The sequence below is a fragment of the Myotis myotis genome, unplaced genomic scaffold (genome assembly GCF_014108235.1).
Source record: "Myotis myotis isolate mMyoMyo1 unplaced genomic scaffold, mMyoMyo1.p scaffold_m19_p_4, whole genome shotgun sequence".
Classification (NCBI taxonomy): Eukaryota; Metazoa; Chordata; class Mammalia; order Chiroptera; family Vespertilionidae; genus Myotis; species Myotis myotis.
The window spans coordinates 2,419,810-2,434,275 of NW_023416346.1; the positions used below are offsets into that span (position 1 = coordinate 2,419,810).

Below are 14,466 nucleotides of genomic sequence, written 5' to 3' on the forward strand. Positions count from 1 at the left end.
GCTGGCAGGTAGCTAGTGAGAAATAATGCTGACAAAACAGGCAGATGCCCCCTCTACATGGCCTCATTCTAGAAATTATTTTGAGGGACATCTGAATAGTTTCTGACGGCCATGGGAAAGTTTGGAAAATATTTGAATTTTCTTCAAATTTCTTCTTTGTCTTTGACGTCTAAGTAGATAAACATTCCCTCTTCATTTAGGGTAGATCAGACATGCACACTACATAATCATTCTTTTCTCTCTCTCTCTTTTTTTAATATATATTTTATTTATTTTTTACAGAGAGGAAGGGAGAGAGATAGAGAGTTAGAAACATCGATGAGAGAGGAACATCGATCAGCTGCCTCCTGCACATCTCCTACCGGGGATGTGCCCGCAACCCAGGTACATGCCCCTGACCGGAATCGAACCTGGGACCCTTCAGTCCGCAGGCCGACGCTCTATCCACTGAGCCATACCGGCTTCGGCCATTCTTTTCTCTTTTGTCTGCAGCGCCTGGACAGTGCTAGCTAAAACATTTTGAAGACATTTAGCACATCAGATGAAGATAGAGACTGCTTACAAGATCATTAAGATCCAGAAAATTTAAAAAAGACAAAAAAAAAGGGGGGGTGTGACCGCAGGAAAGGGAAGAAGAAATGCAAAACCAAGCGACTAATTGAGGTGCGGGCTTGTGGGCTCACTGCTGGGCAGGGTAAGAAATGTCACTTTTGCTTAAAAAGCAAGTACTGTAATCAGACAAGATTTCAAGCACACCATTTAGAGGCTGCAGTGGAAAAGAGGAGACGCTGGGCAACAGAAGTGAATTTAATAGGAAGTGAGCTTGTCTGTAAGGAAGGACGTGCTTTCCTGGTGCGGAAAGGGAAGGCCAGCTTTGCACAGACAGGAAATGGAGCTCAGGATGGTCTCGCATTAAGGGGACGCATGAGCGACCAGGGCCATGAAGCCCTTACAGGGACCACACGGCTCTGCAGGTCCATGTCTCAAGATGGAAATGGTATTAGAGGCTTTGATCGAAAAAAACTCGAAATACAGCCCACGTATGTGACTATGTCATGCAGTCCCAGTGCAACATAACACCATTACTGGAGCTGCTCCCTGGAGACAGGGCCAACTGTAAACGGAGTGGGAGGCCCGGCCGGCGTGGCTCAGGGATTGACCGTTGATCTATGAACCAGGAGGTCACAGTTTGATTCCCGGTCAAGGGCACAGGCCCCGGTTGTGGGCTCCATCCCCAGTAGGGGGTGTGCAGGGGGCAGCCGGTCCATGAGTCTATCATTGATGTTTCTCTCTCAATATTTCTCTCTCTCTCTCTCTCTCTCTCTCTCTCTCTCTCTCTCTCTCTCTCTCTCTTCCTCTCTGATATCAATTAAAAAAAAACAAAAAAACCTGATCTTGGAATTAAGCAAACAAACAGACAAAAAAAAAAAGGATTTAAAAAAATAAAAAAATAAATCGAGTATGAGAAGAGAAGGGCTGACAGGACACTATCGGGAGCCCGGGACCCTATCCGTAAACTCCACCAGGGCCGTGCCTTCCCGTGGGAGGGGCTCTGGGCATTACCAAGTCAGAACAAGAGGCAGACAGCCCGGCCTCCTCCGCGGTCTCTTCTCTAAGATTCCCACTTCTGAGTGTTTTGGGAAATCACCTACACTCAGAAGAGGAAGCGTCACATCCCAATTGCTAAGAGTCAAAATGAGGAACTACAGGGGTGGGCAAAAGGTAGGTGCTGAGTTGTTCATATTGAAAAGAACACAGTGATTAATAAATAACCAGACGAGAATAAATCCTGGGTTTCGTGTACTCACAACTGTCAGCCTACTTTTGCCCCAGCCTGTGTAGAGCTGCCGCCAGGGGAACTGTGAGCCTGGTATTCTGCACAAGGTGGAAGCATGTGCGCACATGTATGAACAGAGGGGAGGAGCACAGGGAAGGATAAGCAGCTCATGCTTCAGGAAGGGCCTGGGCCGGATTCCGATGGTGCTCTATGAACATTGAATGAGCCGGTTCAAGAGTACAAAAATCAAGTCAACAGGCAAAGTCAACCACGTGGCAAACACTGAGGGGCTTTAATGAAAGAAGGAAAGGCAGAGGGCAGAGGACATATGAAGCAGGAGTTAAATTAATAAAGAAATACATAAAATTAAAAACTATTACACACATGCATTTATCCTATATAATAAAAACCTAATATGCTAAGTGTCCGGTCATCCAGTTGATCAGGCCTAAGCTGGCAGACGGACATCCCCCAAGGGGTCCTGGACTGTGAGAGGGCGCAGGCCGGGCTGAGGGACACCCCCTTCAGTGCACGAATTTCATGAACTGGGCCTCTAGTATATACATATATATGGATCCCATAGATTTTTTTAGTAAGTGGTACTTGAGAATATCTCACTGGTAAGATGAAAATCTGAGCATTTTATAATATAATTTTGTGAACACTGTTGGGCATTTCAGAAATACATACCTACACATACATTTCATCGAAATAGGTAACTCTTCTATGTTCTTCTCCCGTGAATGCTTGAATACACGTGTTAGAGACTTTATAAAAAGAGAAGAACCTGGAAATTGTTTCAAGAGATAACTCACAAGACAGCTTTACATGGAAAGATTCCATTAAAAGCAGTGTTGTGGCAAAGTCTGATCTGCTATGGTTGACAGGGGGGAAATCTTACACCAGAACTTTTTATTGAGGTCCAAGGTAATCAGAAAGATCCAAAAAGATGGATTACGGTGTGGGATGGATGAAGTGCAACCCTGGGTCTGGAGTGGCGGAAGGGGAAGAAGCATTCTGAGGTGAAAAGAAACAAGTGAAATGAAAAGGAACCAGACACATGTGGATAGTATTTGGTTGTTGATAGACTTCCTTAGAATCGCTTAGAGGACCTGACTAGTTCCACCGAAAAAGGCCGATTCCGAATGGAAGAGAAAGGCGAATGGATGGATGGCCCAGTTACCTGAGGAGGTAGGGTCTTCGGAGAAATCTGGCAACTCTTCAGGGGGGTCCCCATAGAATGAGTTGAATTTGTGACTTGACACAGCTGCTAGGACGGCACCCTGAAGCAAAGAGATGAAAAAACTAAAATAAATACATAAATGTAAAAATTAATTAACAAATGGTTACTTACTAGTAAGGATTATTTAGGAAAGTCAACTATATAAAACATGACAACTAGAAAAGATGTAGTTTTAAAGAATTTCCTTTTAAAAAATATATCTTTATTGATTTCAGAGAGAAAGGGAGAGGGAGGGAGAGATAGAAACATCAGTGATGACAGAGAATCATGGATCGGCTGCCTCCTGCACGCCCCAGACTGGGGATTGAGCCCGCAACCTGGGCCTGTGCCCTGACTGGGAATCAAACCATGACCTCCTGGTTCATAGGTTGATGCTCAAGCACTGAGCTAGGATAGCCGGGGTAGTTGTAAATAGTTTTTGACTCCTTCAAATCAATCACATGTGCATGTACCAGAATAACACTGTTGGGGATTGCAAAAGTATATGCGACCATTTACATCTGGAACTCAAACACATACCACAAACGGAATACTCTGCAGTCTCTATAAAAAGATGCTGCAGAGGAATGTCTAAAGAAATGGAAAGATGCTTGTGATGAATGACATAAAAGAGCTTTAGAACAATCTATAGTATGGTCTCATTTTTGGAAAAAAGGGTTAATCTATATATATAAAAGGCTAATATGCAAAGTGTTCTCTTGGGAGTTTGACTGGGAGTTTGGTCGCTCACAATGATGTGTGCTGACCACCAGGGGATGGTGCGGAACAAAGGAAGGCCCTGGCCAGCAGCCGGCAGCCAGGGAAGGAAGGCCCCAGCCAGTAGCCAGAAGGAAGGCCCTGATAGTCGGCCAGGCCTAGGGACCCTACCTGTGCATGAATTTTGTGCACTGGGCCTCTAGTATAGATAAAAGAGACTGAACATATACCAAAATGTTATCAGCAATAATGATCTCTGGGTAGTAGGAATATGAGGCACTTTTCTTTTTTTAAGCCTTTCCCCCCTTTCCTTTTGTTGTTAACAATGACTATGTGTTGCTCTTTTTTTAAAAAAATATATTTTATTGATTCTTACAGAGAGGAAGGGAGAGGGATAGAGATTTAGAAACATCGATCAGCTGCCTCCTGCATGCTCCCCACTGGGGATGTGCCCGCAACCAAGGTACATGCCCTTGACCGGAATCGAACCTGGGACCCCTAAGACCGCAGGCTGACGCTCTATCCACTGAGCCACACCGGTTAGGGCTGTGTTGGTCTTGTCGGACCACACAGAAGAACCAAGTACACATGACTCTTTTAAACCGCACGCACAGCCTCTCCTGACTCCTAGTGAGTCATACTGCGTGCACGACATCCCTCAGGACTGCTGGGCGGAAAATGGCTGGGAATTGTTGCAGTAACTAGAAAAACCATAAAAGTTATTTTGTAAAAATGTTCCACTCTTCGGGTGTGTTCCTTGGCTCTGCCAATCACTTAACCCCTTAGCGTAGGGTCGTCAAAAGTCATAATGTCTGAAAGTGTCCGCAATCTGTAAAGCAGTTTGGAAATGCAAATAATTACGAACCCTACATAGCTAGAACATGAGCACAGCCCTTGGCTGCTCATTTAGGCAATCTCAGTATCAATGCCTTGAAGTAGGCTTACATCTAAAATATTGAACTCTTCGGTTTTTCTGAAAAGAAAGAGAAATCTTTTAATTTAATTTTTATTTATTTCAGAGAGGAAGGGAGAGGGACAGAGAGAGACAGAAACATCAATGATGAGAGAGAATCATTGATGAGCCCGAAACCTGGGTACGTGCCCTTGACCAGAATCGAACCTGGGACCCTTCAGTCCACAGGCCGACGCTCTATCCACTGAGCCAAACCAGCTAGGGCAGAAAGAAAAATCTTTTATGTTTACAGGCATATAATAAATATATGAAAACATTAATAGAAATACATTTCTTCAAGATTCTTTTTTTGTGTGTGGGGGGGAGGAATCATGTTAGGGTTTCTTTCTTTTTTTAATCCTCACCTGAGGATATTTTTTCCATTGATTTCCAGAGCGAGTGGCAGAGAGGGGGAGAGAGAAACATCTACACGAGCGAGATAACTGGTTGCCTCCCACATGCCCCCCTATCAGGGCTGGGGAACCTGAAAGCAAGGTACGTGCCCTTGACAGGGAACCGAGCCCACGACCCCTTTAGTCCACGGGCCAACGTGCTAATCACTGAGAAAACCAGCCAGGACTGGGTTTCTTTCTAAAAAATAGAAATGGAAAGAGACAGACTGCAGAAAGGGAAGAACAAAAAACAGAAAAGTGATCTTGGTGCTACCATTCCAGGCAACGTTTTAGATTTCTCGAAGTCTAGGGTTAATGCATGAGAGGTTCTTATGCAGAATTTGATGAAAATGTTGAGTTCTTCTTTTCTACAGCTGACGCTTATTTCACTTCACATATTGCATATGTTCCCTAAAAGCTGGGTGGGAATGGAATTTTTCTGAATCAAATCATGATTCCCACCCACAGAAACTAAAATTTTAGAGATGCTTTATTTTTACATCCAATTGAAGTTCAATTCAGTTTCTTAGTACTGAAGTGAAAGATCTAGAAATATTTATACTATTAAAAAATTCTTTTATAACAATAGCAGCAAGTTCCTAATTTATCAGTCACGTGGCTAGGTTTGTTTATTTAGTTTCCTAAACTTAGTGACTGCGTGTGGTTTGAATTTTCAACACAAAGCTATTAGCAAATCAGCAAAATGGTCCCAAACTCTTTATAGATTTACTAGAGGCGGGGTGCATGAAATTCGTGCATGGGAGGGTGTCCCTCAGCCTGGCCTGCCCCCTCTCAATCTGGGACCCCCTGGGGGATGTCCAACTGCTGGTTTAGGCCCGACCCCACAGGCCCAATAGCCTGCCTGCCTGATCATCCCTAACCACTCGCCTGCCTGATCGCCCCAACCACTCTGCCTGCCTACCTGATTGCCCCTAACCACTCCCTGCCTGACTGCCCCTAACTGCTCACCTGCTTGCCTGATTGCTCCTAACTACCTCTGCCTTGGCCCCTGCCGCCGCAGCTTTGTCCGGAAGGATGTCTGGAATAACGTCCGGAAGGTCGTTCGGCTGTCTGGTCTAATTAGCATATTGTGCTTTTATTGTTACAGACAGAATTTTATTAGAGTTTGAGATTCAAGCTTAGAGATGATTAATTCTAAAAGACTCATTTTGCAGATGAGGAAGCTGAGTTCAGAGCGGCTTGGCAACTTTGAGATAGAGCCAAGAGTAGACAGAATTGAGGTCCTCTAACTACTCTCCCCAAATCAAGGGTTATTACTATACCATGGGTCAATAATCTTTTTTTTTTCTGTAAAGGGCCAGAGAGTAAATATTTTAGGGTTGAAGGCCATATGTTTTATGTTGCAACTACTCAACTCTGCCATTATAGTGTGAAAGCAGCCACAGACAATACATACATCAATGTACATGCTGTGTTTCAATAAAACTTTTTATGTAAAAATAGGTGGTGTGCCAGATTTGGTCCCCAGTTCGTAGTTTGCTAACCCCTATAGCTATTAAAGAGATCATATCTTATACAAGTAGTTATTCAAACTGCCTGCTTTATTAAATCCTTGATAAAAAAATTTCTAATTTAGTAGGCATACTTTAGTTTGTTTTGAGAGTAAAACATATCAATTTGAATTAAGAAAATTATTCACAATATGTTAAGATATTAAAGATGCAATTTTCTACTGAGCAAATTAATCCAGAAAGGAGAAGGTCGATTCTAAACTCAAAGAAAAAGACAACTACAAGTAATTAATTCTTAACTTAATCATAGTTATAGCTCATCTGCCAACCATCAAAATGGAATGCTCGCCGCTAAATGATTCTGTGTTTCATTTAAGGAAGTGAAAACAAGAAAATACTTAGCTCAGACTTCTGCTAAGTTAAACTACTCCATGCACTTAAGGAGGCAACCAAGTTAGTAAGTGAGGAAGACGAGAGTTGAACACAGATATATCGCTGACTTGAAGACAAGAGCAAAAAACCAACACGTACTCCATTTTTGGTGCCCCTAACTGAGCTCAGAAACCATGAAGTTCGATAGCCACAAGGGCAGGTGCATTCTAACAAGTCTAAATACAAGACACACAGTATAAGATGTAGAATAACTGGATTTATACTCAAGTAGCAAGGTCACCCACAGTCATAGTGTAATATACCGAGGGGGGGTAGCCCATCCAGGGACATAAAAATAGGAGTGCAACACAGAATTCAAGAGAGGGTCATCTTATACGGATGCAGAACACTGCAGTCAAAGCCTTAAACTGGGAGAGGGCGAGGCTGAACGGAGACAACCAAAAGGCTGGAAAGTCAGCCCAAGGGTTTTGGTTGATTACATGTAAAAATTAGGTCCTAAATGGAAGGGAGGGCGAAGAGACACACAGAGAGAGAAACATCGATGTGAGAGAGACACATCAATCGATTGCCTCCTGCATGAGCCCCAAGCCCCAACTGGGGCTGGGGACCAAGCTTGCATCTGAGGTACGTGCCCTTGACTGGAACTGAACCCACGACCCTTCAGTCCTTGGGTGACACTAAGCACTGAGCAAAACCAGCCAGGGCTAATATTAATAAACTAGAGGCCCGGTGCATGAATTCATGCACCAGTGGGGTCTCTTGGCCTGGCTTGCGGAACGGGGCTGAAACCGGCTCTCTGACATCCCCGAGGGGTCCCAGATTGCAGAGGGCACAGGCCAGGCCGAGAGACCCCACTGGTGCACGGTGCACGATCGGGGCCAGGGAGGTACGCGGGAGGTTGGCCAGCTGGGGAGGGACTGCGGGAGGGCTCCAGGGCATGTCCGGCCCGTCTCACTCAGTCCTGAATGGCCGGACCCCTGCAGCAAGCTAACCTACTGGTTGGAGCGTCTGCCCCCGGTGGCCAGTGCACATCATAGTGAGTGGTTGAGTGGCCTTAGCATATTATTAGCATATTATGCTTTGATTGGTTGACTGGACGACTGGACACTTAGCATATTAGGCTTTTATTATATAGGATTAAAATTAAAATGTAAGTAGCTACACACAGCTGGAGGCTGCTGCACTGGGCGGTGCAGTTCTATGAAGTCCTGGAAAACAGCGTTCTTAAGCAAACTTTCTAGTTCGCGCAGTTCAGGAGCCCCAGAGACCAATGCATTGGTAAGTCAGGGATGCATGCAGACGATACTTCTGCAATTTGCAAAACCAATAAAAGAAAATTGTAGAAAGTTATCAGGTATCAGACATCTCCCTCACTTTCTGTGTATACAAGGAATACGTGATTTTGTCCCCTACATTCGATCACATGGCTTCAGCTCACCATGGCCTGAATGGACCGCAACAAACCTACCCAAATACAGACTCTTGCTTCTATTTATACAGAAGTTCTTCAACATACTCCACTGCAGGGGGACTTGCTTGCTAAATATAGAAATGATTCTTGAAGCAAAGGGAACGCTTTCTAGAACAGACTCACTCCTGAGCCCCTTCCCTCGGGAGACAAGTTCACACACTCACAGACCTCCCCGCTTTCCACCTCCGCGTCTTGCTTAGCACCTCCTTCTAGCACGTGACAGCCAGGGTTAGAGCAAGGGGTGCCTCCTTAAGACACATAGGGCACAGGTTTTCTAGATCTGGATGGCGGTCTGTCCCACGCATCCTGATATTCACTGTGAGAAAATATGACCCTCATCATATCTAGTCTCACGCTCAGGGCTGGGCAGTTTTGTTAAAGGGAGTATTGTGTCCAGAGGATTTTAAAAAATGGAAGTCTGTAAATTCTAGAGCTTAGCGTTCAATAAAAGGGCACCCCTCCCAAACCAACATATGAAATGTCTGGCAACCAAAATGGGGAAAAGGAATTGTCCATCATCATTCACAGATGTCAAATCAAGTGATAAAATAAAGAAAAAGAAGTGGACGATGGGAATTCAAATCACAGGCAGGGCTCCATAAATGCTGAAAAAAAAATCTAGTTTGAAACACAGTCTGAGAATGATGAGTGCTTTCTGTTTATCCACACCGTGTTTGCATCAGGGATTTCGTGTCTCCCGGAGTGTGCCGTAGAGGTGAAATGCCAGAACGGAAGTGCAGCTGTGGAGAGCAACAACTTCTGATGGTGGAGTGCTGATACTGAGGAACTGTCTTGAAATGCCAGCAAAGTGAGTACTGTTTTATATTCTGGCAGGGAGTAAAACTTTCTGAATGAGGAAGGGGTTGCAAAAACGATAAACTTGTTAGCCAAAACACCTGTTTGGGTATAAGCCTTTTGGGAGGGCAAGTTATTTATAGAGATCAAAAATCTTAAATACAGCCCTGGCTGGCGTGGCTCAGTTGGTTGAGCCTCATCGGAAAGGTAACCTGTTTGGTTCCTGACCAGGGCACCTGCCCAGGTTACGGGTTCGGTCCCCAGTTGGGGTGCGTAATGGAGGCAACCCATCAATGCTTCTCTCTCACATTGATGTTTCCCCCTCTCTAAAATAAATACGAACACTTAAAAAAAAATCAAAAATACATGTGTACACTTTGATGCCAACAATTCCAGTAGCGGAGAACTTACCTAAGAATATAGTCAGAGTTATACAAAGATTTGCGAATGAAGACAGCCGTGCAAGTGTTTATGGCCATGGGAAACTAGAAGCCATCTCCACGTCTAACCATTGCAGTTTGTGCTTCAGAGCTGTAACTCCCAATAAGCTGGGCATGTCAGAATCAATCACCCCTGGAGCTTTTCCTATAAACACACCGCCCTCCAACCTGCATGCCTGGGGCTGAGGGAGGACGTGGGGCTCTCTCAGATGAGCTAAGTGGCGCAGTGAGCCACTGCTACTATGGGCATGTGTCCTATCCTTCGAGCGTGCCACAGTGAAAGCCAGTATTTAAGCATATTTTGTGCCCGGCCAGTGTGGCTCAGTGGTTGAGCATCGACCCATGAACCAAGAGGTCACTGATTCGATTCCCTGTCAGGACACAGGCCCGGGTTTTGGACTTGATCCCCAGGAGGAGGTGTGTAGGAGGCAGCTGATCAGTGTTTCCTTTACTCTGTCCCTCTCCCTTCCTCTCTCTAAAATCAACAAAAACATTTTCAAAGAAGAATATTTTGTCACATGGCATAAAAAATCAGGCTATGTGAAATTCACATAACAGAAAAGTAACCATTTTAAAGTGTGCAATACGGTGACCTTGCATCCTGTAACCTTGCTACACTTATTTCTAATAGTTTTTTGAAGATTCCTTAGGATTTTTCTATATGCGGAATCATGCCATCTATAAACAAAGACAATTTTCCTTTCTTTCCGATCTGGCTGCCTTTTATTTTGTTTTCTTGCTTAACTGTATAGAGTACCAAATCAAAGGTATTGACATTAAAATAATAATAAAACAGTAACAACAATAATGTTTACAAATAATATCTATGGAGCACTTACTACGGCTGTGTACGCTGCTAACTGCTGCAATGTCTTAATTCCTTACAAGCTTACAACAACCTTTGAGTCAGCTCTTATCCTTATCCCCATTTTATAGAGAAGGAAGTTGAGGCCCAGAGTGTTGAAATGACTTGCTCAAGTCTACACAGCTTGGAAGGGTCAGAGCCACGATTCACCTAAGGCCGTGGTCGGCAAACTGCGGCTCGCGAGCCACAGGCGGCTCTTTGGCCCCTTGAGTGTGGCTCTTCCTAAGCCTTAGGAGTCCTCCAATGAAGTGAATCACAATGTCCCTACCTATATAGTTTAAGTTTAAAAAATGTGGCTCTCCAAAGAAATTTCCATCGTGGTACTGTTGGTATTTGGCTCTGTTGACTAATGAGCTTGCCGACCACGGCCCTAGGCACTGTCGCTGCAAAGCCCGCTGTTTCCCACCACCATAAAGCTCCCCTCTGACTGGGAGCAAAAGCAGTTCTCTCCTGCTTCCTGTGAACCTCCCTTTTGCTCATCTCAAAGGGAGTCGGCCAGACTCGGGGGTTGCCCTCCATCCGAGAAGCCTAACCCCGGCGTCTGGGAGGAGGGATGGATGCGCAGCTGCTCATTTGGGAAGAGCTGTGAGGGGGGCTCTGGGAGCCGGGGAGATGGCGGCAGAGGCAGCATGCGGACAAGGGCTTCCCAGGGGCTGCATCACCCGAAGGCGCACAGCTGTCGCAGAGGCTCAGACACCCCTCACTCTGCTGATGTTCCCGATTCAAGGTTGTTTGGTGGGTCAGGAAGCTTGAAATATCCCTGCAGAGGGATGTGGTCAGTTCACATGACTCCTTTCTGCTGTGACAGCTCGGCTCTGGCCAAATCGATCTTAGTCACCATGTGGGCTATTTCAGGCCCGAGTCTGTGGGGCTGGGAGAAATACAGCCCAGGTTTCTTTTTTTTTTAAAATATGTTTTACTGATTTTTTACTGAGAGGAAGGGAGAGGGATAGAGAGTCAGAAACATCGATGAGAGAGAAACATCGATCAGCTGCCTCCTGCACACTCCCTACTGGGGATGTGCCCGCAACCAAGGTACATGCCCTTGACCGGAATCGAACCCAGGCCCCTCCAGTCCGCAGGCCGACGCTCAATCAGTGAGCCAAACCGGTTAGGGCCAGCCCAGGTTTCTTGTGATGGGCGAACCTGAGCCCTCGATAAAAGGCCTGCATGTGGGCAATGGACGGCTGCACTCCAGACCGAGGAACGACACAAGGGCCAAAGCCCAGCATTAGAGTCAAGAAGACTTTAGGGAAGAATTGAGGATGTAGCATAATTAATGTTTCTTGGGGCGGGGAGAAGTAACTTCAAAAACAGCTGACCAGCCCTAGCTGGGTCGTCCAGTGGTTAGAGCGTTGGCCCCGTGGACCAAAGGCTCATGGGTTTGATTCTCGGTCAAGGGCACATACCTGGGTTGCAGGATTGATCCCCCCACAGCGTGCGCAGGCAACCAATTGATGTGTCTCTCACAGCGAGGTCGCCACCCCCCCCCCCCCCGCCCCTTCCATCAACTTCCACTCTCTCTAAAAATCATGGAAAAATATCCTCAGGTGAGGATTAAAACAAAAACCAAAACCAGAAAAAAAGCTGACCAAAATTCACTTTGGATAATAAGATTTTTTTCTTTCGTAGGCTATACCGGTTCAGGTGTATAGCAAAGCTAAGAAATTCAAGTCCTGGGAAACTTCTTCGGTGCCATCTTAATAATTATTTTTTTGCCAAGGACTTGTAAAACAGAGAAAAGAGCCAGTGTGAGAAAACGTGGCCTAGATTCATCTTCAATAATAATGGATAATAAGTCAGTTACTATTTTTAAAGCAATTTTACCTCTGCTATGAATTTGAAAAAACATACAAATTTAAAATATGACTTATCTTCATTTATTAAAACTTACTGTTTAGATTCATACTTAGGGATTACCGTACATGATTTAAAAAAAATCAAAATCTTATTGAAATGGTGGTAATTTCTGGAACTGAGAATTTAGCTAGAAAAACAATGGTCAGCACTGGGATATATTCATGGGCCCCAGAACATAATACAAACATGATCATCAACTGCATGTCTGGCTTTTAAAATACATATCTTTTTATTGATTTCAGAGTGGAGGGAGAGGGAGGGAGAGAGGGAAACATCAATGATGAGAATCATTGATCAGCTGCCTCCCGCACGCCCCCTACTGGGGATTGAGCCCGAAACCTGGGCATGTGTCCTGACCAGGTATGGAACCCTGACCTCCTGGTTCATAGGTCGACGCTCAATCACTGAGCCACGCCGGCTGGGCTCTGTCTGGCGTTTTGACGATTTCTTTAATTTACCTTTAGTTTCCTCCTTGCATTGAATTTCCTCAGCTGCTCTACTGTTTCCGGAAGATGAATCTTGTAGGCATAACGATCTCTCTCCTATAAAAACAAGACAATGAACATCCGTAACTGTTTAAAAAAGTGAGAAGCTTAACCTAAAACAAACGCTAAAGCCCAAATTCTTAAATGTGAAACATTGAATTCTAGGAGACTGGAGATTTTAGTTCATGATTCTGGTAAACATTCCCAAATGAAGCATATGAAGATCAAGACGAAGAGAAAAATCATATTTTATTTTCAGCAATAATAAAGGGCTGAAAGAACAAGTCATATAATTCTCAGATATATGGCTAAAATAATTTATCACATGATGATGAAGGTATGAAGTTACCTTTGACATGATCTTGTTGGATAAAATGAGCATTTGAAAATTAACTTCATCACTGATCCCGCATTCTGAGTTGTGAGGAATACTTGGATTTAAAAATCACAGTATCTTCGAACTAGAACAAACTTCAACACCATCTAATTCCACCATTTCCCCTTCAGTCCCCGGTGGGTGAGTGTCCAGTAGGAGAGCATTCTTTTATGGCAGCCCATTAAAATTTTAAGAAAGTGAAAAAGTTCTTTTTTTTTCTTCTTAATCCTCTCCCGAGGAAGGGAGAGGGAGAGAGAGAGAGAAACATCAACGATGACAGAGAACCACGGATCGGCTGCCTCCCGCACGCCCCCTACTGGAGATCGCACCTGCCACCAGGTATGACTGGGAATCGAACCTGCGACCTCCTGGCTCATGGGTGGCCGCTCAACCAGGGAGCCATGCCAGCCGGGCTCGACTCAGATGATCCGGTGGGAGGGCCACCTTCGAGGGCAGTCACTGCTGTCGCCGGGAGTGCTCCCACCCAGGGCAGGAGGCCGCGTACCTTAAGCCAGGGGTGATTCAGGGCTTCGTAGACGGTGATGCGCTCGGCCGGGTCCAGCATCAGCATGCGCCGCACCAGGTCTTTGGCACTTTCCGAGATGTGGCTCCACTGCCTGGGGTTCATCTGGGCAGGGCGACAGGGACAGGGGCAGGACAGTTAGTTACAGGGAGAAGGCCGCATCCGCTGTCGTTTGACATCCCTCTCCCGTGTCCACGTCCGTGAAATTCTCAGAGCAAATAGCAGAAATCTACCCTGAGTGGCCAGATGATGACGCCCACCCCCTCAGTCCTTCATCGACGCTTCCAAAAATACCGGATACTGAAAACTTCCTAAGCAAATACTCCCCAGGTTTTATTATTATTATTATTTGCATAACGAATTCACTTCATTGTACTGATGGGGTGGTCATCGTCACCTGGCCACTCAGTGTAACTCGAAAGGCTTGTTTGATAAGGAGGACGACAAAGGTAGAGCTTTCCTTGTTGCTCATTATATGAGAGTTTGCATCAGCAAATACTCCTTACGTATGTTCTGGTTATTACACGTTATATTTTTAATAATTGAAAAAGAGAATGTTTATGATTCCAATTTTTACCTCAGCTAGAGAGACTAGAATACTTTGACCTCGAAAGGACTAAAAGAACATTTCAAAATGAAAAATGGTATTTTTTACATTTAAATTTTATTTAAACCTCTGACATTATTTGGTCTGGCCCTACCAAGGCATTAGGGGTGAATTAATTA

At 44.9% G+C, this 14,466-nt stretch overlaps 1 protein-coding gene across 13 annotated transcripts in view; it reads right to left on the minus strand.

The window, feature by feature from the left end:
- CASK (calcium/calmodulin dependent serine protein kinase) overlaps positions 1–14,466 on the minus strand; it is a 285,193-nt gene that overhangs the window by 79,664 nt on the left and 191,063 nt on the right. For all 13 annotated transcript variants that reach the window (XM_036304037.1, XM_036304041.1, XM_036304040.1 and 10 more), the window contains exons 8-10: positions 13,723–13,845; positions 12,815–12,898; positions 2,961–3,060 (exon numbers count right to left, since the gene is read on the minus strand). In XM_036304037.1, the coding sequence (XP_036159930.1) occupies positions 2,961–3,060; positions 12,815–12,898; positions 13,723–13,845 (307 nt within the window). The remainder of the gene's footprint in view (positions 1–2,960; positions 3,061–12,814; positions 12,899–13,722; positions 13,846–14,466) is intronic.